General features: G+C 45.8%; 1 protein-coding gene and 1 long non-coding RNA gene across 2 annotated transcripts in view; one reads left to right on the top strand and one right to left on the bottom strand.

Moving 5' to 3' along the window:
* Positions 1-2,774: 2,774 nt before the first annotated feature.
* LOC138721788 (uncharacterized) overlaps positions 2,775-26,757 on the bottom strand; it is an 82,768-nt gene continuing 58,785 nt past the window's right edge. Inside the window, exon 2 of the long non-coding RNA XR_011337617.1 lies at positions 2,775-2,917. This is a non-coding gene — a long non-coding RNA (uncharacterized lncRNA). The remainder of the gene's footprint in view (positions 2,918-26,757) is intronic.
* AKR1D1 (aldo-keto reductase family 1 member D1) overlaps positions 21,416-26,757 on the top strand; it is a 32,401-nt gene continuing 27,059 nt past the window's right edge. The window contains exon 1 of the mRNA XM_069859123.1: positions 21,416-21,537. Coding sequence (XP_069715224.1) covers positions 21,445-21,537 — 93 coding nt within the window. The 5' untranslated portion in view covers positions 21,416-21,444. The remainder of the gene's footprint in view (positions 21,538-26,757) is intronic.

The raw sequence follows: 26,757 nt of genomic DNA, 5'->3' as shown, positions 1-26,757 counted from the left end.
AAGGCAGCATCCCTGGCAGACCAGGCTCAGCAGCCAGCAGTTGGCACTGTTGCTCCACGGGAGAAGCCATGGGCAGCACCAGCCAGGGATGAGGTGGCAGATGGCAGCTAAATGTGCAAGCCCACAGGCTGAGCATCATTTGCAAACACAATCACCATGATAGACGCTGCCTGCACATGAGCAGCCCACACTGGTTACACACACCACGGAGACACGTCACGAGAAAGGAAAAAGGTTTCCATCATGCACACACCCTTGTTTAGACCCCGCAACCGCAAATCCGCTCAGGGAGAAACGTGGTAAATAGGGTGACTTGCTGCCAAGGGGTTGGGAAATTCAAAGTGTTTTGCAGTGTGCCAGAAAGTAGCACATGACAAAATCCTTTGCAAACGCAACAAGATGCTTCAAAATTCACTCTAAGAGTATCTAGGAAAAGGCATGGTTGAACTCGATGACCTCAGAGGTCTTTTCCAACCTGGTGATTCTATGATTCTGTGATTCCAAATGAGAAGGACCCTCTTGTCCTCCAGGGATTTGCTGTTTGCAGTGCAGCCTACATTAGCGATAGTTGGTGTAGGTGAGTGAGGCAAGGCCAGAGGAGAGGACATCGCAACATAAAGGCAGCCTTGCAGAGCTTCCTGATACAAAATAAAAAGGCATTTTCTCTTTTCCCATTGCAGAGCTCTTCAGTATCTCACAAGCCTTGGAAATGTTTCAGCACAGGAAAATGTACAGTAAAATTCCATGACTTTACAACTATCATTACTTTTCAGAAATTCATGATGTTAAAATAACTTACACTAGTGCAGCAAGGGCTCACTGGGTAAAAACAATACTACCCCACCTACAAATCTGCTTTTCATGGATTTTAGTATATGTCTTGGAAAAAACGTAAGTGAGGATGAATTAGGTAAGAACAAGTTAAATTTTCAAAAATCAAAAGACAAGTAATTGGAAATGGAGGAAGTGGGAAGGAAGGATTTATTTATTTGGTTTTTTTAAAAAACACACTTCATTGTGAATCCACAGAAAAGGAAACCACTTCACTACATCACATGGGGAACTTTATCTGTCTCCAAGTATAGGAGCATGACAACTTGATTGAAGAAAGAGTACATGTCTGAGGTCTGCCTGTGCTTCCTACTCAACACCAGAGACACTTCATCACTGAAGGCTGTTCTGTAATCAAGGTAATGACTGGACTTGAGCACACACAAGCCAGAAAGGCAAAGTCTGGACTAAATAGATTAGATGGTTAAGGGTGAGGGATTCTTAGTTAAGGTCTTTCTGCTGGTCACTGGTTTTGAGGAGGGAAAAAAGACTTTATGATAATTTACAAAAAAAAAACAAAAGAGAGAGAATTTTTGAGAACTATCAAATAGATATTCAAATAAATTAATTCTGAGGTTCAGGAAAGAAAACTGGCGAAAGAGTTAGAGCAGACGTTCCCCTGTGCATTGAAAAAATAAAGGCAAGAACAAGAGAGAGCTTTGTCTATATAACGTGCCACAAGAAAAACATGGCAAGAGCACCAGCAAGATCCTTCCCTGCTGTGATTGCAGCAGCAGCAACTCCAGAGCACATCAGGGGAGCATGTATACATTGCATTTGGCTTAATTGCATGAAAAATAAGCAATTAGTTCCTTTACATTGAGGAAACAATGAATTTCTTAGACTGGGGAGAAAGAGGAGACAATTTAGCGATACATTGCCAAGTCTGCCTGTTGTGATGATCTTCAGCAGTGAAGATCACTCCTTTGGCAGCTGTACCATAGTTTCTCTAGCAGTTGCCAGTCCCAAGGCACAGCCTCGAGGTTCATTTTGCCAAAACTGTGTTTCTGTAAGCACGTTCCTTCAGAGCAAGCCTACCACCAACTGTATGATATTTACAAAGGAAACTCTTTGTAAATCCGAAAAAGAAAACAGGATTATATTAGCCATCCTCTTATAATCTCCCTGCAACACATATTCACTGTGTTGTCTTGCATTGCTAACTGTAGTTACACACACTTTAGTCACAGCAGTGCGTAAGTGCATGGGTAATGAGGACACAGTGTATATGACCAGCAAAATCAATGCACAGTATTGAGAAATCGGCAACCAACTTCTACATGTTTGTGTTATACAGCAGAGTCTCACTGCACTGCCTAAGTCACGAACGTCTTACATATTCTGCGTATTCACATACAAAATTCAAATGACAAAGTTGAAATGACTTTTGATTATGGTCTGGGGTCTCTACATAAAGAGGCAGAGGTCATGTAAGACTCGTTGGGCCAAATCAGAAAGACAGCATTAATCTTGTGCCAGTTATGCCCATTTGCATTTGGAAGCCCTGCTACCATCACAAGGATTGCTGCATGCAGAGTAAGAGCTGAACTTTGCCTGTAACCAGTAATTAAATTTGAGAATTTCTTTCCCAAGGGAAACATGACACAAGATAGCTTTAATCTCACTGCTGCCTCTGCCCATCACTTTCGAGGAAGCTGAAGCAATAGTAGAAAAAACAGATGCCTTTAGTTACATGGAAATTGGGATCTAAAGTGCCACCACTAGACGTCCCCTTAGCTCCAGCCAACTGAGCAAAGATGCTCCTGTAGCCGATGGCTTCTTCCAGCCACCCTATGCAATACCAGCAGTCAGGGCAGAGCATCTGGTGTGTATGAGTGTAAGCAGCAGGAACAAGAACCCTTCAGCCTCGTGGTTTCTAGACCATGTTAGCTGCACGCATGATTTATGTGCTACAGTCACACACTCTGCTTGCCAAGCAGATAAATACCTTAAGCGTTAGCACCTGGCTGAGAAGAATGGGTACATTCAGGCCTCTTCACAGCCTGCCTTCACCTTCTTGGCTGCCCAAGAAAAGCCACCAAGGTGGATCCGCACCAATCCTGATCCCTCCAGGTCTGAAAATTCCCTCTGATACCCTAATTAAGAAGGCAAGGTTCAGCTGGTGTGAAGCAAAACAGCTGTCAAGGGAGAGATGCCAGTCTACACTCTCTGTGAATGGCCTTTACCTTGCAGAAGAGAAAATCTTACATTCTCCACACCATGCCGGTGACATGAGGTTAGATAAAATATGTTCGGGAGGAATGACCTGGCCTGTGGCCCAGCTGTCTGACCACAGTAACCGCACTCTTTCCTTACAAACAGGACACTGTTCCTTCTGGTTATCTGTGATTTGCCAATTCAGCTTTATTCAGCTCACTAGAACTCTTTTTTTTTTTTAATTGAATTTTCCAAAATCAAAGCAATGGCTGTTGAAAGCTCTTCAAAAGCACTGCTTTTCCTCCGCTTTGGTGAAACACAGAAAAATTGGCTGTTGCATGGCTGATTGAGGTGGGTTGCTTAGGTATTTGAAAAGGTGTTAAACAGGTTCACAAGGAGATTTGCCTGTTTGAGAGCTGTGTTCATCTTCTGAGACTGACCCTCACTTGCACCTTACATCATAGCTCACAAGAATGATGTCATCACCATCATTTCAGGCATTTCAAGCTGGCATAGAAGGAGCAGTTGAGAGCTGAGGTAAAATCTTCTCTAGTGGGGTGTCAAGAGAATAGCACAAATGATTCCAGAGAGATCCTGGAGAGGATTTTCTTTCTGATTTCCTCTTAAAGCAACCACAATTAACCTCACCTCAATTAATTTCACCCCCTCATTAACAGAAGTTCAATAGTCTTTCCATCACCTGGGAATATTGTGACTAACTCATCCTGCTAATTACCTTAGAACAATTATAAATATTTCATTAATAATCACCATAAGATCATCTGCTGTCTTGCTCTGCTCAGGTATTTCACTGTTGACTCTGCTATGCAACCTAACCTGAATAAGGTTGTAGAATTACTGCAGTTTCTGCTCCTGCCAGATGGCAGATCACAAGTGCATATTAAGAAAACACAAGCTCCTTGTTACATATCTTCTTATATTCCTCTCACAGTATGCAAGCATTTCCACTCATTAAATACCAGCAGCTAGGACACCCTTAGGTGCTTTAAAACTATGCTGGGATGGTAAGAGCAGAGTTTTCTGTCTTTCAGTTAATTCCCTGTTCAGCCAGAAAGGCTTATAAGTCACCTTCCAAGGAGTGAGCTGACTGTCTTGTCTTCTATGTTCTTTCAGAAATAAAAATATTCTACATTAAAGCAGGTAGAGCACACATAAAGCAAATGCCACAGGGAGTTGGTGGGTTAGGGAAACAAGCAATAGCCTTTACATGACGGATTCAGGTGAAGCATGACAACTTGAAGTGGTGGAGTACCTGGGGATGGTGAAGGACATCGAACTTTGGACATCCTGAGGATGGGTTATGAATGCAGCCTCAAGAGACATTTGCTTGCAGTTGATTGTCCCTCTGAACATGCCCCCCAGCCCCATCACCTGTGGAACCACAATTCCACAGTGGGAGCAGTCTTGGCCTTCTCATTTAAAATGATACATTTCTTCTGGGGACTGTGACAACAGAAGTTGCAGGAGATGCAGTAATTCTTTCTCTTTCAGACTTCACCTGGGGTTATTTTACAAGGACAACTTTCCAATCAAAAAGGGGACAAGGCTAACCCATTTCTCTGCCAACTCCACCTTCCATAAGTAGATACCAATCTTTCTTTGGACTTTGTCCCTGAATTAGAAAGGTAACTAGAAATCATCAGATAAGAAACTGGACACATCCAAACAGTCAAACAAAACCTGTAGGACTTTGATAGTAAATACATGTGGAGTGAAAACACATTCACATGGATTTCTTACTTCAGCTGTTAGGAAAATCTATAGCAGGAATAATTTTATTCAGGAGAATGAACATTGAGATCTTCACATCAATCTCTAGCCACTCTCTTTGGGTCTTTATTGTCCCACACACAGACCACAAGCTCACAAAGGTGTCATCTTCTGGGCACCATAACAAGATGGGAGAAGTACAAGACTGCCCCGCATAGTAATGTAATACAAACAGAGATAAGGGAAGAAGAATACCCGTGAACAAATGCAAATGCACTCTGATGACCAGAAAAATCCCATCTTGCTTCCTAGAAAAGCTGTAGTAGCACCTGAATCAAAAAGGATTCCCACAGTAGAGAACAATATAGTGTTAACAAAAATACACTGGCTAAATAAATCAAATAAGAACTTCATCAACATGAGAAAGCAAAAGACGTGCAAAGTACATTTAAATGATTCAGTTTAAGAGCAATGCATGCTCACATCACTGTAAAAGGTCATTTAAACAAATTAACCTAAAACAGTTTAGCTGTTTTAGCTTATTAATTTATACAGCAGCATTGTGCCAGCACAGCAAGGCCTGCTCAGAGCATGGGAACCAACCCAGCTACATCCTCACCAAAATATCTCTCCCAGCAAAAGTTGGATGGGAGATGTAGTGGTGCTGGTGAAAATGAGCTCTGCTGCCTTAGCCTGTGACACCTGGAGTTGGCATAGCTTTGCTGGCCGAACGGGTCCCCAACACAGTGGTGGTGGCAGTAGGGCTGCTGCCCAGCATGAAAAACATGCACTCACTGCCATTTACACTGGTTTTCTTCAACAGACTTAAACTCATTCCTAAATCAGACTGTAACTATGTCCTCCTCTATATCTACTCCTAAACTGAATGCAGCCAGTATTGGAACTGTCATTCCTCTCCTCTCTGTCACATCCACACACAGTGACATGAGTTAGTCACAAATTTCTTGGGTTTCACTTTCCAGCAGATGCTCTCCACAGCTGCTAGCTCTTCTTCAGCTTTATACATGTCCTTTCACTACGGTCAGTTCAGCAAGGGTAGATTTTTCACTTTTCCTCCAGCCACGCAGATAAACTGAATTTTCATGCTGGAAATTGCAGCTATGTTTGTAACTGTAGCACTAACACACAGGGGAAACAAATGTTCACCTGGGAGATCTTTCAGCTCTCAGTATCAGAATGCAACTCTGCTCGGACCTATAAAAGGAATTATTTTTTTCTTTGAACAGTTCTCTCTCCTACCACTTTGATGCCTGGCTGCTATCACTACTTAAGTATGCAAATCTTAGCAAGCAAGAAACAAGTGTTAAAAACCTCCCTGGGAATAAAAGTGCTGTTTATATAAACTCTCACATCCTTCTCCCACTTTCTAACCAAAGGCTGCTCTAGCAGCTGGTAGGATGAGGCTCTCCTGGTGAGGTGGGAACAGAAACATGACAGCTTATCGTTACACGCCGTCTTCAGTGTTTTGCTGAGTTAGGGACAGGACACCAAGCACATTCCCAGGCATTCTGCCAAACTGGGGCCCAAAGGGTAAGCAGAAAGTCATGTGCAAGGTGCAAAAGTGTCTTTAGGGGAAAAAAAAGGCACCAGATGGTCAATGAAATGATCCAGAACAGGAGAACGTGGATGAACATTTCAAGTTCTGCTTTAACACCTTATTAAACAAATAAGGATCTGTGTTTTAGCAGGCTGTGTTCTGTGAGAGCCACATGAGGCTGAAATTTCTCAAATAATCCATTTCCTCTAGAGTCATCAGTGAAGCCACCACCTGAGTGCCCAAGCGTCCCGCTCCTTCCAGTGCTACAGGCATAAGCAACCTAATAAATTTTTTCCTGATTAAGCTCACTTCCAATACCATTAAGGAGTAAATTACCACAAGCGGGTTTTGTTCGTTTGCTTTTTAACTGCAGCCTCATATAATGCAGTGTGCAAACTCCAGCGAAAGGCATTTGTACACCAGTGCGGGTCGATACTGCAGCTTAACAGAGAGCAGCTTTGTAAGGGGAGAACAAGGCTACTGCAGTGTGATTTAGGGCTTTGACTTCCTATGGCCAGCTCCGGATCTCTGCTCCATGTTAATGAACGACTGCTGTTCATCCATCCATCAGGGTGGTCTGGTGGAACCGGCCACCGTGGAACAATTCAGAAGGGATGCACTGCATGCAAAGTCCCTCCGCTCATCTGACCATCTCACATGAACAATGCTGGCAAAATCATCTATGCATATCACAAAACTTGGGAAGTCATACAGCATTGTTTAGGTTTCATGTTGTTTGAAACACGCTCTGCTTCTCGGAGAAAATGCTCCCTTATGGCCAAGAGACAGCTGTTACAAAAGCCGTGTCCCTTTGGCAAGGGATTGGCAGAAGAGCTTTTGGGCTATCATCAGGTCTTCTCATCTGGTGGGGCACACAAGAAGCCACCCCCCTGGACAAGCTAATGTTCCAGTGGTTTTCATTCAGTCTTAACAGTCTCAGCTCCTTAAGAAAAATACATTTCTAAAATGTGAACACTGAAATGAAATTTCAAATGTCGGAAATTTCCATGCTCTCACCCTTTGTTTTTTTCTGCAGAGGAGCATGTATTTGTTCTTTAAGAGATCATAGGCCAAAATCTTGCCACACACTGATATAACAGGAAGGAGCCTGGGTACAGTGAGACACTGCAGAGGCGGCTGGGGGATCACCAGGTCCAGAAGTTCTGGTTCAAAGGAAATCTGTTCCTCTTCTTCTTTCTGGAAAGGAACCACAGTTTGTCAAGCTTTGTCCAGGCATGACATTTTCTACAAGTTTAACACAGCACACTTTTTTGCAGAGGTGTGAAAATGGTGTATTAATTTCAGTTTACTCTTAATGGATGTGTTGAAGCTAAATTAACTCAAAGTCAATTATTTGAAACAAAAAAAATCAATCCACTTTCATGCTGAAATAAGAGTTCAGGCACTTGCACTAGTTTACTGGAAACCTGCTCAAACACACAGCTTTAGTTAAAAGGGTGTTGGCTCTTTTTTACACAAGACTGCAGAGACAGCCCTGGCTAGGAAAGGTAATGGGGACAGAGGGCTGAAGGCCAGCCCAAGGAAAACCTGGCCGTGTGAGTTCAGAGAATTTTTCCTGCTTTCCTTTTCTTCTCTGCTAGCTGTCCATCCTGCCTGGGACCCTCACTGCCTCCTTAAGCACAGGTGAAGAGCGAGCCAGTCTTCTAGCTGGTCCTCCAAGCACTGCAGCTTCCCTGGCCTCACGAGAACCTCAATCAACCTCCTCTAACATCCCTTCTCTCTCCCTTGAAAGAATAAATAAAACCCCAAAGCCTCTTCAAAGACAGTTTCCAAGCAGAAACTAAGCAGAAACTCTGAATAGAAACATTGCCACAAACCAGATTATTTATAGGTTCAGGAGAGAGAAATGCAAATACGTACCCAGGGATCACTCTATCCTTTTAGTTTCTATTCTCTTACTTTTTTTGTTTTGGCATGAGAAATAACCAGCATGTGATTGTAAGGTCAGGATATCTCTAGTTACAGCAGCATCTAAGAAGCGTTTTTCTAGTAAAATGATATCATGTACAAGCCACGCTATATAAAAGGCAAAGGAGGCACAGAGCATGGGATATGAAGCACTGCAGACACAGAGCCTTAAATTATGTTAGCTTGGTTACAGGTCCTGCCCAAAAAGTAGGATGTTAGCCTATGCTTGACTCTGCACTGCCATGGCAAAACAATTAGGGATAGCTGAAAGAAGTAACAGAGCCTGGATCCATATGCAAAACTGGTCCCTCCTACTGTGTTGCAGAGGGCACGTGCATCTCATAGACCTCTAGTTTGGGCAGATCATGTGAAGAGCAGTACGCCGCCTGCTGACATCAGCCACAGGTTAGGGGGAGTGCAAGTTGGATATCATTACCCAAAAGTCTGGGAGATGACCAGTTGCCGCGCAGCATTCCTGCTAATGCAAAACAAAAGCAGCTCCTTTGTTTTTTGCAGGTGTATATACAACATTTCCCATCCTAGGAGTGGTCCTTTCTCTTCTGTTTGTTTTGAATCCTAAAGCTACTGAGTTTCACCTGGTTTCAAAGAAATAGCCAAAAATCAGCATAGGTTCATTAAATGTAGTCAAGACTCTCCAGAAGGTTCATAAAACTTTCATGAAGCTGGCCAGAGCTTCAGCTTTCTACCAAAGTGGCTGAAAATAACTTGCCTGCTTTTCCATTTAATTAGGAGACTCTTGCACAACTCTAGCACTGATATTGCAGCAAAGACCTTTTGAAGCTGCTGCTTGGCATGTGTTTTCTGTTTATTTTCTAATAAAAAAAATCATATGCACTAAGTTTTCTGAAAAGCAACTGTATCACCCCTCAGTCACAGGGAAAAACTGTAAAAGCCCTTGATGCTTTCCATTAACATTAAATCCAGACAGCTTTGTTTACAAATGGGACTGATCTCTTATTTAATTAATTTTTTAAAGAAACAAAATCCAGGGAAGTTTATTAGTCCACTGTGGCAAATACATTCCCTGAACAGCAAACGCTTCCTGAACTCCAAACACTTTTACTCACATTCAGACATTTTAGAAGTCATTGAGTAGATGTTTTCCAGTTTTCAGTTAGTGGAGGGTTGATCAGAGTTTATACACTTGGATCCTATTCCGATTAAAATTAGCAAATAAATCCCCACCAATATCACTAGGAGGAAAAGCAAAAAGATGTGCTCAAAACCATGTGTTCCTATCAAAAATCTCAGCTTTTTGACACAAATGTAGCTAGCTTTGAGTCTCCCTGATCCCACTAATCGCATTTCCATAGCATCACCACTGAAGGAAAGTGCAAGAGTTCACCAAAACCCCCCAGAAACCCTGTTTTCAAGTTTCTAATTGTATTTGCACAGAAGACCATAAGATGTTGTATAGAGGTATAACAAAATGACAGCTGTCGTCATCGAATTCTATATGCATTCCTAGAAGCAATGGGAAGCACGTTATGGCATTTTTTTCCCAGGAGAAACATTTGTGTTGCAGCAAGTTCCCAGCCCCATGGAAGGTCTGGCTGGTGAGAAGCAGGATGAACCCCGGCAGCCACAGGAATTACAGCAACAGGGGGGAACATGAAGGAGAAAATTTAATTCCTCTTTGGGACAGATTTCAGCAAAAGCTTGAACTCCTGTCTCCTACATTGCACCCAGGCGCTCTCCTCTCATGAATACGTTAATTGCCATTTGTTTTCTCATTTTTATGCTCCCTTTCTAAATCTTTGAATATTGGTCAAGAGAGGAGCAGCCCTAGCTAGCAAGCTCACAGAGGCAGGGCCTTCAGGTCTACATCCAGGTCCATCCAAGCTGTGACTTGAAGCCAGTTGCCCCTTCATATCCCTCCCCACCAGACAGGTCTTTATTATCTCCTGAAATACCCGCTCCTCAGCTTGCTTTCCACCGTCACTTGTAAAACTCTTCTTTTGCTTTGATGAAGAATGAAAACCAGACATACCAATCCTGACTTTTTAATGAGAATATCCTCCACTGCCATTTCCTGCCAAGCCCAGCGGTTGCCTTATTAACGTACGTGTATTTCAGGGGTACAGACTGCCTCAGCAGTAGTGGAAATTGCTCCTTGCAGAGCAGGAACATAACACTTGACACGACAAGGATCTAGATAAGGAGAAAACTGGGACTACCATTATTCATACAAATGTGGTGTTGCAATACGTGATGATTTCTGCAGAACAGAGGGTATTTCCAAAAATGAAATTGTCCTGAAGAGAATAACAAATGAAGAAAATCAACAAAGGAGAAGGAAACAAAATCAAGACACTTATGAAAGAAAGAGATCTTTAAAAATACAATGATGGTGCAAGCTATAGTGAGTTTAAACACCAGCCTGCAATAAACTCTGTGTAACAGGATCCCTGAACACAGTCCAGCTCTGAGGGAGGTTTCAGCTCCACTTTCCAGGCCTATCTCTTCGACCTTGTCTCTGTCACATAAACGAACTGAAAAGAACATATGTTTTTAAGTTGTTTCTAAAATAACTAGACCTAAGCAGAAATAATGCACTGCCCACACGAGTCTCCCCCCACCTTCCTCAGGGGAAAGAGCAGAGAAAAACCATGCATGTTAGTCACATCAGAAGAAGTGTTACAGCTATGAGGATTTATACATAACAGAACTGAAAAAAACCTTATTGCTGGGTCCCAGCTGTGGGTGAAAACGGGCTGAGAGTCCAGGCAACGTGGGCTCGCAAGGCACACATCAGCTCTGGAAGCGTGCAAGAGATCACCAGGCATGTTGCAGGGATGCGTTCACCTTCTGCAACATGCAGCTAAGGAGCTAAGGATGGGCACTGAGAGTGTCCTTTAAGTGGATTGGGCAGCAGGGGCAAGATACTGCGGCTCTGGCCTTTCATAAACAGAGGAAGACCTCATTCAAGGGGCTCTAGATACCAAGGAGATGTTTTTGTCTTTCAGAGGATGCTACAGTGGCCCAAGAGGTGCCCTGACAGGCTCCTTTCCAAAAAGCCAGGATCCTGGAGTTTAATCACAGGAATAACTCAAAAGGAATTCAGAAGTGAAGAGAGACGATTAGATCTGGCAAGGAACAAACATAAGCAGCAAATGAAGAGTGGATGGAATCAGCTGCTTCCCAGCAAGAGAGGAAACAGTTAAAAGAGCATGCACACTTTTCATTTTTATTGATCCCAACAGAAGTAATTTCTGTTTCAAAATCAAAACATAAAGAAAATTGTCACAGTTATCTGGTCTAAAAAGCTGTTCCTTACCTTCTTATTCCACACCTCAGGGTTGCCAATTTTATTTCCAAGTTTATATTCCAAATGATAGATTTGTACTTTTCGAAGATAAGGAGATCATAGGACTCTGGCAGCTCCAGCCTTTTATTCCCACTCTGCCTCTTCACCCATGCTGTATGAAACTCAAGACAAATCCTACGCTCCAGCATCAATGATTCCCTGTTAGTCCTCTATATATTTACCATATTGCTGCAAGTACGTTGTCACCTATGAAAGCCAGCTGTGACTGCATCTACGTCCACTTGTCCCCTTTCTACCCTAAACACTGAGCCCTGCAGAGCCTTTTCCTTTCACAGGGCCTTTCCTTGGAAATTCAGGCTGAATGCTCTCCATGAAAAAAAGGACATTTTACATTTCAGAGCATTTTATTTGTTGTCTGCCCACAACAGTATTGTGCATAACTAGTTGAGTTGCTGCCACAGTACAGGGTCAGCATCAGCAGAGTGTACATAGCTGGATTTTTTTGAATTAATTAAAAATTTCAGAATTCAGCATTCCAAAGGTGCTTAGCCAACAATGGAAAAAATTTACTTTGCAAAATCTTGAGAAGCTCAAATTGGCAATGTCTCTTTAACTGTTTTTAAAACATTTAATGGAAGTTTTATGGTACAATCTTACCCTAGGGCCACCATTAATCCTTTATGGCTATGAGAGATACCAAGTAACCTATAGAAGCTGGAAGAGAACATTTTGTCCTTCATTTCCCATCTATTAGGGTTTACTAAAATAATTGCAGAAGATTTAATAAATCATCTTGGATAAAGAAGTTGCTGCAAGTTCCTTTTTCTTGTTATGACAGGCAACTCCATGACTTATTCTGGGTTCTAGCCCCAGCTCTGCCTCAACTGTTTTTCCAGTCTTATGCAAACAAAGAATTGTTCGTCTTTCTCCATTTACTAATCCCAAATTGGATCACTACCATTTGATTTACAAAGATGCTACACAGGGCCTCGGAGAGAGAAGACTTAACATCATGCTGCCTCATTGCACAAGATGGCACAAGGCAGAAAAAAGTGGTAGGGTAAAAGGACAGGCCTTTTGTAAAAACAGCTGTTTGGGCATAAGCTTGAGTAAATATGACCATGGAGTTCAAATGGGTAAGGTGATACAGAAGACAGGTGATAGGCTGGTAGAGCTTGGCAGAATATGAAAAGTACGTCACACAATAGAGCAGAAAATTTCCCAATCTGCCAATGTACATGTAAATATCAAAAATTCAGTGGCAATGTGGTAAAAGAAAAGCAGGTGATGAAAAAATAACTTTTTTACCTCTGCTGCAAAGCATACAAAAAGAATGGCCACTGCAAACTGAGGGAGTACAGAAAAAAAACTTCTTGTGGTCAGTGTGCAGCAATAAGTGCAGAATCACAGAATCACAGAATAACCAGGTTGGAAGAGACCCACCGGATCACCGAGTCCAACCGTTCCTACCAAACACTAAACCATATGAATGAAGAGTTGGATGCAGCTGTGAGTCCTGACAGCCCTCATAAAACCTCTGTTTACAATGCATAGACACTCAAGTGGGACTTCACTTCCTTTGCATCACCGCCCTGCCTGCAAACCTGCTGAGATGCTTCCCTTCTGCAAGCCAGCTCCAGGAGGAGGACTAAGCCACATAAAACTGAGCTTATCTGGCCTTTTAAAGCACTCTAGCACACTTTAAAAAGCACACGCATAGAGTAAGGTGCAGAGGGAGGTTATTCTCCCTCTGTACTCGGCACTGGGGAGACTGCACCTCAGATACTGTGTTCAGCTCCGGGCCCCTCACCACAAGAAGGATGTTGAGGCTCTGAAGTGTGCCCAGAGAAGAGCAACAAAGCTGGCTGGAGAACAGGTCTTATGAGGAACAGCTGAGAGAGCTGGGGTTGTTTAGCCTGGAGAAGAGGAGGGTGAGGGGAGACCTTATTGCTCTCTACAACTACCTTTAAGGAGGTTGTGGAGAGGAGGGCACTGGCCTCTTCTCCCAGGTGACAGGTAACCGGACAAGGAGGAATGGCCTCAAGCTCCGCCAGGGGAGGTTTAGGCTGGACATCAGAAAAAAATTTTCACAGAAAGGGTTACTGGGCACTGGCACAGGCTGCCCACGCAGGTGGTTGAGTCACCTTTCCTGGAGGTATTTAAGAGACTGGTTGATGAGGTGCTGAGGGGCATGGTTTAGTGTTTGATAGGAATGGTTGGACTTGATGATCCAGTGGGTTTTTTTCCAATCTAGTGATTCTGTGTGTGATCAGTAAGATGCTTTAAAGCCTACTCTTCCAAACTCCCTGTTCCTGCATACACAGAGTATTGCCCACTAGCAGACAGCACCAGCAAAGCACACACCTTCCGTTTTTAAAGCAACCACAGGAAATGCCCACAAGCAATGAAACCAGCAGGCTGTTAGACTTTACATGCGGGACTCTCTTTCCAAGCTAATAGTTTCCTCCTCCTGACATTAGCTCTGGCCCAAGTGAGATGTACTTCAACGGAAGAGCCTCCTCTTGTAAGGACTTTAATTTGGAAGCACTGTGATCAATGGGGACTGGCCACTTTGGGACCCTCAACTCCAAGCCTGTGTTGCTTTCACACTTTTGAGCTGCTCAAGAGAGGGGAAAGAAACTGCAAGTTCTTGTTCCCTGCTATTATATCTCAAGACCATTCACCAGGTGGAGTGCTGTGGAAAAGTGTGTGTGTGTGCCAGCTGCAAGGTGATGCCAGTGATGGTCTGTTGGAATCAGATTGTATTAAAAGAAAGCAAGAGAAATCTCACATTTTTGGAACACGCTGAGGTCTGATGATCTGTCTTACTGTGTCCCAAGAGCCTGATTTGAAGTGACTCACACAGGCCTTCTCAGTGAATCACTGCTGGTGAATTAGGAGGAAAAAAAACCCAGACCCCAAACTCCCAGTACACCTTAGTCACACAACACAGGCAATCTTCCCATGGTGGCTTTCGCTCTTCCATTTGAGGAAGAGAGCTGACACAGAGCAAGCCACCACTGTTCCTCCGGCCCCGTTGTCTCTGTAAGCAAGAGGAGCTGTGAATGCATGGCCACCTCTTCTCAGGCTGCCTTTTCTGTCCCCTCTTCCTCAGAGGTGGGTGGAATGCATGGGGTATTTTCCACTGGCATCAGGTGGATGGCATACTGGAAATCACGAAGACAGGGCTTGGATTTGCAGGATGCCAAAGGAAAGGACTTTCTGCTGGACAACATCAAATAGCAGGCCAGAATAAATGAGGTGAGATATAAGGGCCAAAGGTTAACGCCACCCCACATGACAAGGGTCAGTATCTAGGGAATCGAGGGGCCACCGTGCAGCTATCGACCTTTGCCCAGGGATTTGAAAGGCAGTGCTCACCAGCTCTAGGGTTGTGCAGGTGCCATAGCAGAGACAGTCTAGAGCAGAAACAGAGGTACTGTCACTAGAAGAATGTGATAACATCAGTAAACTTATGAGGAGAAAAAGTAATCTGGCTTCTGGCTTGATTCATTGCAATCCCTGCTAGCACCAAACTCAAGCATGAGGACAGTGCCCGAAAGACAGCAGGCTCATGAAACAGTGCCTGTGTACATGACACCAGTAAAGGACTAGAGGATTATCTTTCCAAAGGTTTAGGAGGATTATCTTTTCAAATAGAGCATCTCTTTCCCTCTCCTGACAGCTCCTGGTCCTCCAAAGGAACTCCTGGTCCTCCAAAGGGCTTTTCAGCCCATCAGTAAGTAGCACTGAATGCTAACAGAGCAACTCAGCACCTGAAGTGAATCCAAAAGGGAAAAAGAGCACATATTAGGGGCCATACTCCGAGTGCTCACTGCCCTCCTGCTGCACCAGAGGAAGCACAGTGGCAGTGTTTAAACGGCTTGGCTAATTCTGCCTCTTGTGTTGTGAGGTTTTGACGCTTTTCCTCTCCTTTGTCCGTGGAGACAGCAAGTTCTCCCACACGGTTTCTGCCTCTGACACAGCATCCACCACAGACGCATTTGGCTACTACTATCTAAACAAGAGAGGGGTTAAACTGCTGAGCTCACTATTTGTATGACAACCTGCCCTGGCAGAGGGTTTGAGGTGGTGTCGCAGCCTTGGGCTCTGTGCCTGCTCCTAGGCAGCACGGGGACAGGGAAGGACTGGGACAGCCACCACATGGCTGACCCGCAGGGAAGTCCCTGTGCCTCACTGTGATGCGAGTGCAGCTCCACAGCTGCTGGAAGTGGCGGGAGGATAATCTGGAGCAGCTGCTGGCATTCCTCCTGTACCCTATGAGCAATCAAAGCCCCGCAGCAGTCTGACTTTTCCAGTGTTACTAGGAGCAATGGAACAGCGTCAAGCATACCTAGGAATTTCCCTTTTATCACAGCTGCAGCCACAGTGCTTTTATACAAAGCAGAAGGGATAAGCGACTCAGCCATCAAGTATTTTCCTAATTCTCTCCACCAGCACAAGTGGCAGGCAGATTTTCTCCCTGCCCTTATGCTCTCCTTAAGGATCCAACAGAAGTATTGTACCAGTGGTGGTAAAGTGGAGCCAGAAGAGGTCTGTGGAGGTTAGGTACTACTTTGTGGATCTTGCAGTGAGGAGTTTTGTTAGAAATGGTGTATATTATGCTCACATTACTGATAGTAAAGTAAGCTGAAATTCAGATGCAATTTGAAAGCAAACTATGGGCCTTCAAATAAGTATGTGCGAAGAACAAGTCTTTAGCAGAGATGAAAAAATATTTAAATAAACAAGACCATGTCACTTAAGTGTTACATTGTTTGCCAACTAGTTTACATGCACCAGTAGGAGCTATAGAAAAATGTGTTTGCATGCTAACTGCTAAGAAGGCAGTTATGTCGCATTTCCCAACAAAGCCTAGGCTGTTATCACAGCTGTGATCAGCCTCATTGTGCAACAAACACGATCAAAGGGAAAAGATCACAAACACTTCCATATGAGAAGTGACCACTAAGGGAGGGAATCATGCACGCGGTATAAGGTACCACTCATCTCAGTAGGTGTCCTTGAGAACTGTACTGTGACATACGTGGTAACTAGAATCAGAAAATAAAGAGTAAGAAGATGCTACAACATTCTTCTCTAGAGAAAAAGTGTTCTCCAGTTCAGTTTCCGCACTGAAAAAAGTAGCAAGAATGAAAAAAACCTCACTTCATTTATAGTGCCCCAACAAAACACCACACGGATCTTATTTCTTAGGGTTAAAAAGTGAAACTAGAAGTTTCTCTTGCTATGTATTAGTTTATCATATTTAATAGTAAAAACAGAAAAGAAATATTAGTCATGACATATGCTACCAAAATCTCTAATAATATATATTATAAATAGAAATTCCACATGCACAATGGACACATGCTAGTTTATGCGAGTTATTAAAGGACTAGGTTGAAAATATGCAGACTTTAAGACCGTGTTTTAAGAAATTTTAACTAAAACCACATGCAGGGTATGCATTCTAGCAGATAATTACACAGAGACTAGAGCAGGGCTCATACAGAAAATAGAAACAGTGTAGTAACATGCACTTTTTATCCAGGAGAGAAATATGTGTATTATAAAAGTACTTCCTGTGTTGCTTATTAAAAAATAAAGCTAATTTTTAGGCACTACAGGTCATCCAGTTCTAGAATCTTGCTAATCTATTCCACAATGTGTAAACACACCCAGATTTACAAGATCCAGGAGAATGCTATTGTTAAAATCTTCCCTTGTCCAGAACAAGAGCTTGCTTAAAAACAGGGGGGCAATCCAAAAATCTCAGAGAAAACATGAAACCTGGTAGATGATGAGGCCAGTTCTTCCCACTTGATGACTCCTTCTCATTCCCTTCTTTTATCCTCTAAGAACTGTGGAAGCTATATTTAAAAGCCTCATACATTTTCTCCTGTTCCCCGGATACACAGCAGTTTGAGATAAAATGAGTAAAAAGGTGACCTCTTTACTTTAAAAGATTGCTGACAACTTTTGATCAGGTAAGGAGGCTGTTAAGTACTTTCTTTACCTGAGATCTCTGCAATATTTTTAAAAGTAAGAAACCTCAGATGCCTGATCTACTTTTCCTGTAAATACTTAGATCTAATTTTTCTTCATATTTTTTCCATCTATTTTGTTTGTGTGTGTGGACAAGGCAGGGGTGACCCACATTTGAGTATAAGAGGCTGCTTTTCAAAACCCTATGTTTTACTTGTCTGAGATGCCTAATGTATCCATGAAACTCTGCTTTATTGATCCAGGAATCGTGAACCTATCTTAGCTGCTTTTGAAGGTGTTTGTGGGCTTTACAGGCTTTGTTACAGACATCAAACTTGTGTTGATAGGATGGTGATGCTCATTACTTGCTAGTAAGGCCAGGCTGAAACCTCATTGTTTTTGTTTCCTAGAGAAAGAACTGAGATCACATCTGCATTTTATAAAAGCTCCTGAATAGCTGCTGATCAACAACAACCAGCAGCCAAAGCTTTGCCTCTAGAAACTTGCATTGTTTTACAGTTGGAGTTTGCTAGATACTGCGTCCTCGTAAAACGTCTGGTTAAGTCATTTAAGCCCTGAAACCGAGAACTGTACTACCCTGAACAGCTAGTAGAAATCATTCCTAACACAAATTATATGCAACAGGCTCTGGGCTGCATTATTTTGCTTCCTTTGTTCTTTAAAGGATATTCCTCATCAGCTAAAAACCCGCTAGTATTTCTAGCATCTATGAAATAAGGCTATTTTAAGTTAATAGCTCGGATGTAAATGGAAAAAAATGCATTTTCCTATCTGTTTTCTGGGATTTAATATAAAATCCATAAAGGCATTAAAACACTAGGGTAGGGAGCTCAAGCTGCTATGGGAATTAAAAAGTCGCATGTGTAAAAAGGGTTCATGCTATTTGCTGTTGGTTAAGGCACAGGGGTGGAGGGACTTCTAAAACCCTCTTCCTCTCTTCAGTTTCCCTGACTAGCACGTTGGCTGAATTTTATAAGGACCGGTCTAGCAGTGAATCTAGAAGAGAAGTGAATTTTACCTGATATCCCAGAGCTGTCTGTCACCCCGCCAAGTGCTGGGGGTTTGTGCCTGTAGCAGGGCAGCAGTGTCTGGGGCTGCCTGGCTTGTCTTGCCAGGTGATGGACCGCTCTGTTCCTAGAAGCAGGGGTTGTTCTCCTGCCCAAGCTCCCTTTTCTGCCCACCATGGCAAGCCCATCAATCCTTATTTCCTAGTTGTCATTAAGGGCTAACAAGTATCAGGCTAGTATACTCCAGCCAGAGAGACTCCTTAAATTTGCTCACTCACCCAGCACAGGCACCACGGACACAGCTGTGCTTTGCTTAGCTTGGGATCAAGTGCAGCTCAGGGCACGTGCTGCACTGATGCCAAGTACAAGTACAGGTCTGGAAATGGAGAGATCTGTGAATGCCCTCTGACACATCAGACTCTCCTCTACTCACCCCATTCCCTTCTGTCTCCAAGAGTTTCCTCCTCTTTTGGAAACGTTGCAGAATGCATGTTACAGCTTGGAGATGCAGCAATCTGTTCCACACACCTGCATGTATTTGTCCTCCTACAAACACACAGTGGGTGCTTAGGCATGGCCGGCATGGAGAGAGGAGACAAGAGCTTCTTCTTTAGCAAGAAAATGGTAGCCAGTTACATGGGAACAACAAGGAGGCACAGAGAAGGTCACAAGGTAGCCTTCTTCCACATCACATTTAAATACCTGCACCCACAGGTACCCACAGCTTACAATAACACGCAGATGGAGTCTAGCAGGATTGAGCTGTCCACACTAACTACAGCTGGTCTGTAGTTTGCCCCAGCTTCCCCACCCTGGGATGAGAACCCAGTCACCTTACAGTTAGTTCTTTGCATCACGTTGTCCAGGCAGAGCACAGGCTGTCCAGGAAGCTTCAGCCCCACGCAGCCCAGCTTTTAAGGACCATTTTACACCAGAGCAGGCTACCTTTGTCCTGCAAGACATTCTAGCTACCGTGTAATTTTGGGGCGGGGATCAAGTGGGTTTGCATTTAGGGGTGAGACGCTCAGCATGTTTGTACCAGTAAAAGTGACAATTTTTCCATCTTCACTGGAGATCCTTGCAAGTATCTAACCTGTCATACTAGAATGGTCTCTCGGTAGCATGTTCTCCAGGTAGGCTCCCAGCTTTAACAGCCACTAAACCTTTCTCTAAATGCAAACTAGTACACACGTATCGATTTGAAGAACCCTGAGAAGATAACATATCACAACGGATCCATTAACCCCTTTTGGAATTGCATAACCTGCTGAACAAATACCATGTGCAGAAAGTGAAGTGGGGTATTAGAGCAGATTAAAATAATCTGCCAGGAAAAAAGGCATTGTGAGGGGTGAGGAAAAATATTCTCCGGGGGCTTAATCTCACATCGATCTAGAAAGACTTACAGGACCATACACTTCAAAATTAAACGGGGAGAACCAGGCACTGACACAGGACACAAAGTAGCTGGCTCGGGACAGGGAACACCTCCTCAGAGCTGGGCAAAGGCATAGCTCTAAGCGTTTTGTGAGGGTCTGGAAGGACAGTAAGAGCCACAGGCTGAATTTCATAAAGTGCATTGTCCCTTTCTGGGACATCAGTGATGTTTTTCCATGGTGGAGCAGAACAAGACTATGAGGAACTTCACCCCATTCACTGTAATTTGGGACTTTCACTGAGGCAGAGGAATTGTTCTGTAGTGTCCTGACTGGGATTTTCTTCTTTCCTTCCTTGCCTCTAGAGCGGCCATTTTCAGCCTGTAGCCTTTGGAAAGGAGAGGTGGAAACTGTCCCCAAAGGATGCACAGCACGCCGAGTAACCTTGGATTTGGGGTTTTAAAAAAAACGGGGCTCACACCTCTGTGGGTGAACTCCTGAGAGCTGTCACTCTGAAAGCCTGGGTAGCTCATGCCCTGCTCAGGAGGGGCGCAGCAGACACCCTGGCAGCTCCCAGCCCCTCGAGGTGCAGGGCTCAATGGGGTGGGGGTCTGTGGGGGTGTGCAGGGCTCCACGGGGGGGTGCGGGCTCGATGGTGCGGGGCTCAGTGGGGCTGTGCTGGGCTCGGTGGGGCTGTGTTGGGCTTGGTGGGGCGGTGCGGCGCTGTGCGGTGCTCGGTGGGGCTCGGTGGGGCTCGGTGGGGCTCTGTGAGGTGGTGCGGGGCTCGGTGGAGCGGTGGGGGGCTCGGTGGGGCTGTGCTGGGCTCGATGGGGTGGGGATTGGTGGGGCTGTGCAGGGGTCGGTGGGGTTCAGTGGGTCTGTGCGGAGTGTTGCGGGGCTGCGTGAGGCTCAGCGGTGTGGGGGTTGGTGGGGCTGTGCGGGGCTTTGCAGGGCTCAGTGGGGCGGTGCAGGGGGCCGGTGGGGTTCGATGGGGCTGTGCGGGGCTCGACGGGGTGGGGATCGGTGGGGCTCTGCGGGGCTCGACGGGGCGGGGGTTGGTGGGGCTGTGCGGGGCTCGGTGAGATTCAATGGGACTGTGCGGGGTGGTGCGGGGCTGCGCGGGGCTCGGTGGTGCGGGGTTTGGTGGGTCTGTGTGGGGCTCGGTGGGGCTGTGCGGGGTCGGTGGGGTTCGGTGGGTCCGCGCAGAGCGGTGAGGGGCTGCGCGGGGCTCGACGGGGCGGGGGTCGGTGGGGTTGGATGAGGCCGTGCGGGGCTGTGCGGGGCTCCGTGGGGCGTTGCGGGGGTCGGCGGGGTCCGATGGGCGGGTGGGGCCGTGCGGGGCGGTGCGGGGCTCGGGGGCCCCGTCGGTGCGCTCGGCGGGGCGGGGCTCGGCGGGGCCGGGCTGCCCCGGGCGCACGTGGCTCAGCCCCCCAAAAGGCAGAGAGAGTCCCCGGCGGCGGCAGCGCCCGCTCGGTCCCTCGCCCCCCGCGGAGGCGCCGTCGGTGCGGTCGTGCGGAGCCGGCCCCGGGCTCGCTGGGGCTCGTACCTGCCGGCGCGATGAACCCGACGGCCGAGAGCCACCGCGTCCCGCTGAGCGACGGCAACAGCATCCCGCTGCTGGGGCTGGGCACCTACGCCGACCCCGAGAAAGTAAGTCCGGGGGTGCCGGGGCTGCACGGCTGTTCTCCTTCCCTTTCGGCTGTTTCTCTCCTTTTTTTTTTTTTTTTTCCCCGCTCTGTTCCCCGTCCCGCGTTAAAGCCCGAGCTCTCCGGTGCGCAGGGGAGGAAAAGGTGGGGAAAAGCAGCCGCTCGCCTCGCAAGGGGCTTCGTGGGGTGCGGGAGCGGCTCTGCCGCAGCCCCCGGGGTCGGGTCCCCGCGATGGGGACACCCGGAGCCCGGCGGGGACGGGGCGAGGGGGTTCGGACCGTCTCGCCGCCGGCCCCGCCGCTTTCCAAGGAATGTTCCTGAAACAAAAGCCCCAGATTCCTGCATCCTGATTCCTGCGGCTCCCGCGGACCAAACCGCTCTCAAATATTCCGCATCCTTGGGGTTTGCGCGTCCCGCCCGGGCGGTGCTGGGGGAGCGCACCTGGCGCTCCTGCCCTGGGCGCACCTGGCCGGCCACGAAAGCCGCTCGCCAGCCGCTGCCTTTCGCTCGCCTGAACTCCACGAGCTTCCAGCGGTTCTTTTTTTTCTGTTTGTTTGAAGAGTAGGAAAAGCGGTGTCGTTGCCACAACCGTTCTTGTGTAATAGTGTCAGAGTTGAGATGCAGTATCGTGTGTGTGCGACCCCGCGTACCTCGAGGTATTTAAAAATATATTTATTTTTTTAAGGAAAACTCTTGATTAAAGCCGTTTAACGACCACTAAGCGTACTGTGGTACATAAACAGCATTGAAGGTCTTCGATAAATACTTCTGCAGGCAGCGCATGAGTGATGCAGAAAGGGTGTAAGAAACCCCGAAGGCTGCACATTTCCCTGGTTCGCGATGCTGGTTTATATGGGAAGAACTGGTAGGAATGTGCAGCTTCAGAGGCTGGGCACCATCCTGCACATCGCTAGAGGTTCTACAGATATTTTCAGCTAGTGTGTTCTTTGAGTAACGGTTAGTGAAACAAAATTAATCTCTCTAACGAGAGTTTTAATGTACCAAAGCAGAACATTGCATAATTCAGTGACAAAGTAGCTGTGAGCAGGCTTGAAGAGAGTCTTTCCAGACTTGCATATCATGCCCCAAACTCTCAAGTTGCAATTTTACAGTAGTTTTAAGTTAAGAAAAGAGAGGCTATCAGCAGAAGGGGTGCTCCTGCCTTGCTGCAGTTCCCACCTGCAGTCCAGATGAGCTGTGGACCGACGCTCTGGCATTAACCAGGCTCAGGCAGGGAGCTCAGAGTGGCGACTAACCTGCTGGAGCTGACATGAGAGGCAGATGTAATTACTTTTTCAGAGACAACTTCTCAGCAGTGCTATAAACCTGCTAAGAGTTCGTTCTGCAGAAATTCAAATGTCCCCAAATTAGCACAGCAACGGTCCTGCTGCTTCTCCACCAGCCCTGCAAAATCCTGCTGCCTCCTTTGCCCTCCCGTGGGTCGAGGTGGATGGCGAGCCTTTGTGTGGAGCTCATCCAGTAAAAATGAATCACTTTTAAGTAGGGTTGGTTTTCAGCTGAATCAGCCCTGGGTGGTTGCTTTTTGCTTTTTCTATGTACCTCCTTTGTTTTCTGGTGACTGTAGGGGACAACAACAGGATGATGCAGGCAGGGGATTGCTATAGCAACTCCAATTTAGAGCTATTGAAGTTGCTGTGTAACTGTACCCTCACTGGGGATGGGTGCATATACTCAACCACCCATTCTCCTTCCCTCTGGGTTTGTAGGAGTTTGATTTTCTGAGCTGTCTTTCTCTCAGTGAGAAGCGTGTTAGAGAGTGATGGGTGGGAGGGGGAGCTGAGAAGAGGTAGAGAAAGCAGCGCTGATAACACACTCGCAAAAGTCTAATTTTCACAAAAGACCGTGTGAAACGCTGTATGTTTGTCTGGAGGTGCTGGGCTGAAGCTTTATGCTAGGATTAGGACTGTGTGTTTGTTTCGGGGAACTTGTCACAGAGAGCAGACGGGGAAACGCAGTAGCAGAGTGCTACGGCATTTGTTGCAAAATTGTTTGCAGCTACTGTTTGGTGATGGAGTAGGACGTTTAAATAGGTCACAGCTTAGTTTGCCCATCTCAAAAAGGCTGCTTTGCTGATTAGAGGATGCGGGGGAAGAGGGGGCTTCTGTCAACACCTTGCCGTGGGAGCGAAGTGCCGCTTAGCTGGGACAAACTGCTCTGCTGAGTGCTGACTTGCGCCTGGCGCAACTTCCACTGAGATGCCTGGCAAGGTTTCTGTTCTATTCCTCCTGCTCAGAGCTAAAAGGCTTTGTGGCAACGCGAGACCATTTCAAGGTTTATCTTAACAAGCGAGGGTATAAACTGGCGCTGACACGTTTCCTTTAAAATGCTTAGCTGTGGACTTTTGTGGCTGAACTGCTTCAGAAGCAGCATCTGAACCAACCATTCTCCAGCGGTGGAGGCAGGCAGCTGGTGGTAGCAACAGTGCCAGCCGTCCCCAGCACGTTATTTTGGCTCATGAGTCAGATGTGCTTTGATGTAAAATACAGAGCCATTCATTTGTCAGATTATTCATCTTGCTCTTGGAGGCAGCTTTTTTTTTTTTCCAGAGGTTATTCACCCTGGCACTTCCATGTCAGAGTGTCAGAGCAGCTCGTCCAAAACAAATCTGTTTTTTCAATCTCACACTATAGCTCAGTAGCTATAGCTATAGTAGCTGGAGTGTTCGTCCTGAAGTGCAGGAATGTGCTCACTGGTTAAGCAAACCAGGCAGATGTAGTTAGCCATGGAGCTGGGAAATCTGCTTCTGTGATGGTCAGTTACAAGAAAACAGAGGCGGGAGGTCAGCTTTCATGTTTCAGGCTTTGTCTGGATAAACTGCACAGCAGTTCCTTCGGAACTGAAATGTGTCAGCAGCTTGGCTTGCTCATCTTAAATCACTTTAATTGTTCTCCCATAGATGACTTCGGGAGATAAGTCATGCTCCTCCAGCTGTGAAACACCCAACAAAAAATAAATTCGACTGAAATCTGGTCCTGTGCAGAAGTTTACTGACTCAACAAAGTATATTGCTCAGCTGGAGCAGAGCTGGACCACTGTGGAAAAAGGTCTGTTTGATAATCAGGTTAATTTAAATTGAACACTGTTTCTCCTTAGGTAAAAGAGAGCCTTTCTTCTGGATACAGATCAGGATGACAAGAATTCAGTTAATTCTTTGAGACTGAAAACACTGGTAGTGCAGTGTCCATGGTTTCTTTTTACTTTATTTTCCTAGCACAGCAAGAAAGTGCAACAAATTCATTTGCTATTAGCTTGTCTGCTAGCAGAAAGAAAGACATCTTCACTGGGTAGTAGAATTAAATTTGGGTTGTTTGTCAAGAGAAAACTTAGAAATTTTTTTTCCTGCTTTAATTGGTGTTTCTTATTCTTATTTTCAAGGGAAGGTGATAATTGTGTAACCAAAAAGCTTGGTTCACTTTTTGTTGCAGATTTCATTGAAGTTGGTTTTGCATTTCCCTTCACACAGGGAAGGAAATGTCTAAGTTATATTAGGGTCTTGCCTACATAAGTTAGGCTGTTTGTCCTAGCAAGGATGGACTCAAGCAAAACACTGAAAATCTCAGTCATCGACTCCTTCCTTCCCTTATTCTCTCTTCACTTAACAAAATATCCCCTTCCCTCATGAGGTCAGGAGGGAGCCACAGTGGAAGCAGTGGATCTGGACTATCAAGATTCTCCAAGCGGCTTTAAAATTTGAGGCCAAGTCTGCCTCTCTCTGGCTCTGCGGATCCTTCTGGCAAAGTCCCGTGCATGAAGGAACAGCTCTGCCAGGGCTCCAGCAGATGCTCCGTGTCCAGCATTCCCTACCCAAGGGCCTCCGAGCCGTTGACCCAGTTCTCCAGGGAACTAAATAGATGGCGGGAGGAGGGAGAGGCCAGCCCCACAGTGGGAGGACAGCCCCCTCGATGAGCCCGTGGCATGGTCCTGTGCCTTAGCAGAGCAGAATCAGCCCCCTGGGCTCCCACCACCTCTCTGCACTGACGCTCAATTCCCAACACAGCCTGGCAAGCAGTGCTGGCACCCATCTGGAAAAAGATGAGGTGAGCGGATGAGCAAGGCTCAGGGGAAAGGTGCTAAAACCACTCCTAAATCCTAGAAATGCTCTGCCTCATTAAAACTGCACTTATGCACGCTTCACTTTATAACTCATCCCTGTCAACACAGCTAAGATCATCAGTCCAGTGCCTCCACATAAATACTCGCTGTCTCCCTGGAAGGTCATGGGGCCTTGGCCACAGCTCCTCTCCTGCCTTCCTGTTTTGACTGAGGGAGGAGGAGGCTTGGAGGGAAGGTTGTAGCAACCGCACTGTACACAGGCGCTGCTTCTGAAACGTAAGATCGGGCAAAGCACACGAGAATAGCACTGGGTGAGGGTTTTTGGCAAGTTGTGACTTTGCTAAAAATGAGGTTCTGATGTAGCCAAATCCATTCATAAATTGGAAGCAGTTTTGTGGAATATTTTCAGGCAAAACAACTGGCAAAGTATTTCATTTTGGGCACTGGCAGTACAAGCTGAGGAATCAGGGGATTATTAAAGCAGTTGGAGGTAGCAGTTGCCTTTCCCTGAATAGCCCGTTGGTGAGGGAATCCACACGGGTGGTGGGAAAACATATTCAGTCCTCTTCTCTGCCTCCAGGGATTAAATTTATATCACACAGCCCAGAGAAATAACATGATCGTGGGGGGTATGTGATAGCTAGAGAGAGGCAAGAAGAAACGTGTACGGGCTGGGGCAGGATGAGCACTTTCCCCATGGGAAAACATGCTGCCCACCAACTCCTCAGCTTTGGATGTTCAAGCCAGTATGGCATCCAGCTGGGAGGAGCAAGAGACCCATTTCCCTAAATGCTTAACTACCATAAAGTAACCCTTGTGAATGCTCAGACTGTCTAGTTTTTGTTTAAGAAGAAATTGCTGGTTTCAGTCAGGAAGAGGAAAAGTTCATCCAGGGCTCCCACATCCAATCTGAGTGACCAAGCGAAAAAAGTGTTTCGGATAAGTAAAAACAGTGTCTTGGCACCCTGAATTACTTTTTACACCCAAGATAGAAGCTGAACAGAGTAACTTTTCGTTGTACGGACTCTAGCACTCTTGTAAGACCTTTTATGCCAGAGTTCCTCACACAAAAAAAGTCAGTTGCTCCCAACATTGCAGGCTGCCTGCCTTTGGAACTGTCATAGGCTACCTTTAAGTCACAAGAGATAGT

The sequence above is a fragment of the Phaenicophaeus curvirostris genome, chromosome 1 (genome assembly GCF_032191515.1).
Source record: "Phaenicophaeus curvirostris isolate KB17595 chromosome 1, BPBGC_Pcur_1.0, whole genome shotgun sequence".
NCBI lineage: Eukaryota > Metazoa > Chordata > Aves > Cuculiformes > Cuculidae > Phaenicophaeus > Phaenicophaeus curvirostris.
This window is presented reverse-complemented; position numbering and strand designations above follow the sequence as displayed.